Below are 5539 nucleotides of genomic sequence, written 5' to 3'. Positions count from 1 at the left end.
CAAAAGGCCGGCTTTTCGCAGCTTGAGTATGATATACAGTATCGGAAAGATGCAGAAAGACATGTTTTGATGCAGAATTAATATAGAGAGCCTTCCGTCACGGTTTTGGGAGACGGTGGGGACGTAAGGAACCAATCAGGACTGGACCGGGCGATTGAGCGGGGCTCACGGTCCAGGTGGACAGGATGGACCAATGGGATTGGACCGGGGACCGCGGCAGGGCTCACGAACCACGGTCCAGTATCGGCCAATAAGCGAGGACTGTCTGGAAGTCAACGGTCCACAGTCCCTAGGTCTATATATACGGAGGAACTGGCTGGTGTAGATAGACAGTTCCGCAGTATGCAATACAAATCACAATCGTTGGTATCTAGACTGTTGTGAATGAGACAAGCTATTTGTTGTACACTGTTTAGCTGTACCGAACCAGGATTGTTCAGAAGTGCCTTCAACTAGTATCTCTGTTAGAGGTTCTAGATAGGAGTTCATCACACCTTCATAATTCGAGATCTATATTTGTAATGATGATGTTTTATGCTAATGATCATATTAAAAAAACCAATTAAATTTTACCTAATAACTACAAATACTTTTAATTATAGATTGAATTTAGAATATTAGTAGAAAATAGCAGTAGTTTTCAAGTAAAAGATTAAATGGATTTATTTAGTCCAATTTTATTACGTAATTTTAGTAGTATTTATTTGGCAGGTTATTTCTTAGCAGTCGTTACTTATCAGGCTTCTGTAACAGGCCTAAAACAACAACCAACAAACAGGCAAAGCAAGCAACATGAACTGGTATGTATTTTCCTTTTTTTAAGCTTGTATTTCTACCGGTTTATTATTTTGTATGATTCTAGATGGGTCTGTACTTTTAATCGACTTTTTTACGATTTTTGGGCGTTTTTGGGATACGCGCTTCTCAACGCGTCTTCCACCGCTACTCGAGGTTCCATGAGCTCGACAGTGACAGCGACCACTTCGCCCACACGCTTCCCATTCCAGAGCACTGCGCTTCCAGTGCCTGGTCGAAGTGGTTTACTGTTAACAACTTCTTTTAGGCCAGATATCTCTCCAAATAATGCGACGCCGAGCAACGGGCTGGCGCCCTCCAACGGCGAGCCTCCCGCCAAACGAACCCGCCTGGAACGAGAACAACCCGACCGAGAAGATGCGCTGAATAGGTGCCTGCAGAAGCAGGTTTTCCCTCATATTTTCAAGTGTCTTGATACTCTCCGAGAGCATGAAGACAAGACTCTTGAGCTTGGCCGAGAAGTAGGTGCCACCATGCGTTCTTGCTATATATACATTTCCACCACTTGTGTCAACCTGTCCTAAATACCTTTGTACCGAGCTTTCCCTTACACACCGCGCGCCCTAGCTTATCCTCCTCTTGACCTCCCCGGGCTCCGAGTTTGCTCAGGAGTATCATTCTAGGGCAACAGGAGACATCTCCGCCGCCCTAGAAGCCAAGATAGCCGCGCGCGTGCCTTACGAACTCCAAAACCTGCTTGGTTGCCATGTACCCCTCCCCTTCCCCACAGCTACCAGGCAGTGACAATTTGAGCTAACTTGTGTCTGTAGAATTCTCAAAACACCTCGCTCGAGGCGTCCATACCGAAGCAGCTTGCGAGGATCTCCTCCGGTCCTATACATTCATCATCCCCAATTCCTCTGCCCAGAATACCTCCTCCGAATATTCCCCCAAAAATCGAAAAGCCAGACCAAGTACGAAACCCAGCGAAGGCGAGCGTGAGACAGGCTGCCCTGATTTCGACGTCTCCTATCCCTCTTCCGCGTATTCCTCACCTCCCACCGGCGAGGGTGCAGGCGACCGGTCGCTCAATAGAGGAGGCCATTGTTATTGATGATGATTCGGGCGACGAAGATGGGCTGGCTCCGCAGAAATCTGCCGCACCGTCTTTGACTCAAAGGAGGGTGTTTGCGCCAGTCTGGCGTCATGCTGCCAGCGTGCCACCCATCCAGTTAACGCAGCGGCGGCCCTACCTTTACTTCAAAGACCGGGCATTTGCTGTCAGTTATGCCCACAGCTATTTTGACGATTTACTTTCGAGCCCAATTGATCCGGTCACATTGCATGTGGACCTCACCGCACGAGAAATCCAATCGCTGAACGACCTTGCTTCTAGAGTCTTTCCTGCCGAATTCAAAAAGAAAAAAAGGGACGGCCATTCTCATCTAGCAAAGCTCTTGAAGAATAAAAAACTTCCGGATGCTTTGTCGAGCCTTCTAGGCGCATGGGAAGCTGACCCTAATCGAAGGATACTGTTTCCAGGCAGGGAAAAGGAGGATCTCGAAAACTTTCTAAAGGATCTCAAAAACAGACAACTCAACGACCGCCCTGCGTCGATCATCCTGCGCAAGGACGAGGCTAACCGACAAGGGAAGTTCTTGCGGGAAAGCAAGATTTCGTCCTTGCTATTTGCCAGGGAAATCGTGGGGTCTCGTGGTTATGGGTCGATGAGAAGGCCACAGAACTTGGACAACGAAATTCGAAAATGCCGCGAAGATGAGCTGGCTCTTCGAGCCGAGTGGGCAGGCGGTGCCGGGGATATCATCACGATTGTCTGGATATCAGATGATGGCTTCATCTGTGGGACAACCGAACACTCTGACTCCCACAACCAGCAGTACAACAAACCCGGCAACTTGGTCCTGGGCTCTTGTAGCTTGAAGACTATCAGAGCCTATCCCGACCATCGAATTGTCCGGCCGATCGTTGGGAGGGGCGAGAATTCAACAGATGCTATGAGACAGAGCCAGGATCCTTGGCTCTACTCTTCCGTGGTGTCTTCTGCATACGACGCCATTCATGACAGGGCTTACACTTCTGGTTTTGATTGTTGTGTGAAAGTCTGGAGGGCGGAACCATCAGGCGCTTCGATGAGTCTGTTAGGGGAGTGGAAGCATGAAGGCAACGTGAATTTTGTCATTGCCTCCAAGCACAGCTCCGGCATGGTGGCGACTGCTGCGGATGTTGCTGCGGGTGCAGTGAGAGTGTACAAGATCAACGAGGAGGATATCTCTGGAAGCCCTTTTGGTAGGCTTTATTGCTCCCGCGTTACGGACGAGAGAGGAAACTTAGTGTCGACGGAAAAATGGGCATACTATCCGGCAACTATGCAATGGGGTATTTGCGAGGAGGTTCAGCATTTGCTCCTGGTTGGGTATTCTCCGCGTAGTCGAACCGGAGATGACCTCGACATCCCCGAGGACCGGAAAAACTCGGGCGAGCTTTGTTTGTGGGATGGCCTTACGGGCAAAAGGCTCAACATCTTGTCAGCGGAGAAGTCCAACGTCTTTGAGGTACTATGGCATCCAAACCAAGCATCTTTCATTGCAGCCACGTCGCCCTCGGGCTTGGATCTGGAGCCCAAGACGAAGACACAAATTCGAATTTTTCGGCCCACCGATCCCGCTGAAGATGGGACCGCCCAATTCTCAGCTATCAAGGTGTTGGACTGCCCGGCTCTGGATATCAATGAGCTGACGATTATGCCAAATAGCCCAGCCTATTGTTACGTCACCGCTGGGTGCACCAACGGCAAGGTGTACGTTTGGGATACTGCTCCCGGCCGTGGTCTCGTTCACTTACTAGAGCATGGCCAGCCAATCGATGAGTGTGAGGGTGATCGAGAGAAATACGATGTGGGCGTGAAGTTCACGGCTTGGGGCACTTCACCTGACCGCTTCTACACCGGCTCGTCGGATGGTGTGGTCAAAGTGTGGGACATAAGGTCTTTCGATAAACCACTTGTGAGAATACTGCTTGAAGCACCAGCGCCTATAGCTTGCGGCGTATTTTCTCCAGACAAGTCAAGACTGGTCGTTGGCGACGCAAGTGGTCGAGTGTTTGTCCTATCAGTCTACGAGGAGGACGATAACCCGAAACCGAAAGACAAAATCAAACTGCCCAACGGCATGATGCGGGAAGTTGAACGCCCGCATCAAATAATTCCTCACCCAGAGCCCGAGCCCCCGGCTCAGGATGCCGAAGGTCGGGCGCTCCCGCCGCCCGAGGTTGAGACGCCCTGGGCAATCGCCAGGGCTTATCTGGCGTCGGGACAGCTGGTTATGCACCCTAAGCGCACCATTGGGGCGGTGCAAGGCCCAAACTACTCGTCCACGGGGTTGTTCTGCGCTGAGGCACATTTGAATGGCGACCCCAACGCGCCGTTGTTGGGACAATGGCTCTGCAATCAACAAGAAGAGAAGGCGACATCCCGTGGGAGCTCATCTAGGATACGCCACCTGTCCCTGAAGCCGATCAGGGAGCAGCCGGGGCTTGGGGAGGTGCATCTTCGGAATATGAGCAGGGATGTTCTTAACTTGAACTCTTTGCCTGAGCATACCAAGCGGGAGTTGGAACGGGAGGTGGATTTTGAGTTGCTGGGAGAGTACACCTTGCCGTATGAGGAGCTGCCTGAGATGGAAGAGGGAGATGGGGATGAGGATGAGGACGAGGATATGGATGAGCTTTAGATTTAGATTTAGACGGGGCGGTTCTGTTTTTTGGGGCATTTGCATTTGTTGTTAATTTTGTGAGCAAGCAAGCATTTGGTTATTATGGAGTGAGAAGGGACGGGAGTCAAGAAGATGAGGTAGCGGGGATGGGTATAATTGTGTAGAGAAGTTGGGGTAAATGTATGCAATGCAATATTAAATACTTATTGATACAGGCTGAGAAGCTCCCTTGCATTATTATGAAGCGTGATTTGATGACCTAGAATGTGTTTCTGAGTTATGGGTTGAGGGTCTCACGCTATGGACAGATAATAGAGAGAAGTTAACCAAGTCATCGCCATTGAAGATTTGTTGCAGGCGTAAATAGTCACTGAAGATAATAACTTCCAGCCACCTAAGCCATCTTACTATGACTTGGGCTTCAATGCCAGCCTCGACTTCAGTTCCCAACACATTACAATGTTACCTCATAGGCCCATGCCCTAGACAGAATTAACATCCTTCAAGTATAATCAAGAGTCCTTTAAGGATAGTTAAGATGCCTTCGAAGATAGTCAAGAGCCCCTTAAAGATAGCTAGTAGGCCTTCTAGGATAGTTGGGGGCCTATGAAGGATAGTCAAGAGGCGTTTAAATATGATTCAGATGCCTTTAAAGATAGTTAAAAGGCCTTGAATACTTGATATAGGTGTTTAAGAATAATTGAGAGGCTTTTAAGGGTAGTTAAATGGCCTTAGAGGATAAGTAGAAGGCCTTAAATATGGTTGATAGGCCTTCAAAGATGGTTAAATGACCTGAAAAGAAAGTCGGAAGTGTGGTCACGGTTGTAGAGTGTCGAGTTGGATAAGGAACTTTCTTGCTATCTTTGAGTTAAGAGAAGAGTGTCTTGACTCCCTCTTGGGGCATGATGTATATTAGGCTAGGCTATCGCAGATGTGGAATTATACGTGAATATAGACCGACGGCTGTCTCTGTCTTGAATTTCGCCTCGGTAAGTTTGTGTGATGGCTTGTGACTTTGTATGCTGGATCAGACATGTTGGTAACCCCATGCC

At 49.0% G+C, this 5539-nt stretch overlaps 1 protein-coding gene across 1 annotated transcript; it reads left to right on the top strand.

The window, feature by feature from the left end:
* Positions 1 to 2072: 2072 nt before the first annotated feature.
* Positions 2073 to 4505, top strand: PODANS_3_6830 (uncharacterized protein; the record flags this gene model as incomplete). The annotated part of the gene is made up of 1 exon (XM_001909451.1): positions 2073 to 4505. A coding segment is annotated over one exon (2433 nt), but the record flags the coding sequence as incomplete, so codon positions are not given.
* Positions 4506 to 5539: the final 1034 nt, after the last annotated feature.

This window comes from Podospora anserina, chromosome 3 (assembly GCF_000226545.1).
Source record: "Podospora anserina S mat+ genomic DNA chromosome 3, supercontig 2".
In the NCBI taxonomy this organism is placed as follows: domain Eukaryota; kingdom Fungi; phylum Ascomycota; class Sordariomycetes; order Sordariales; family Podosporaceae; genus Podospora; species Podospora anserina.
Note: the sequence above shows the minus strand (reverse complement) of the source record. Positions and strands in the feature narration are given on the sequence as shown.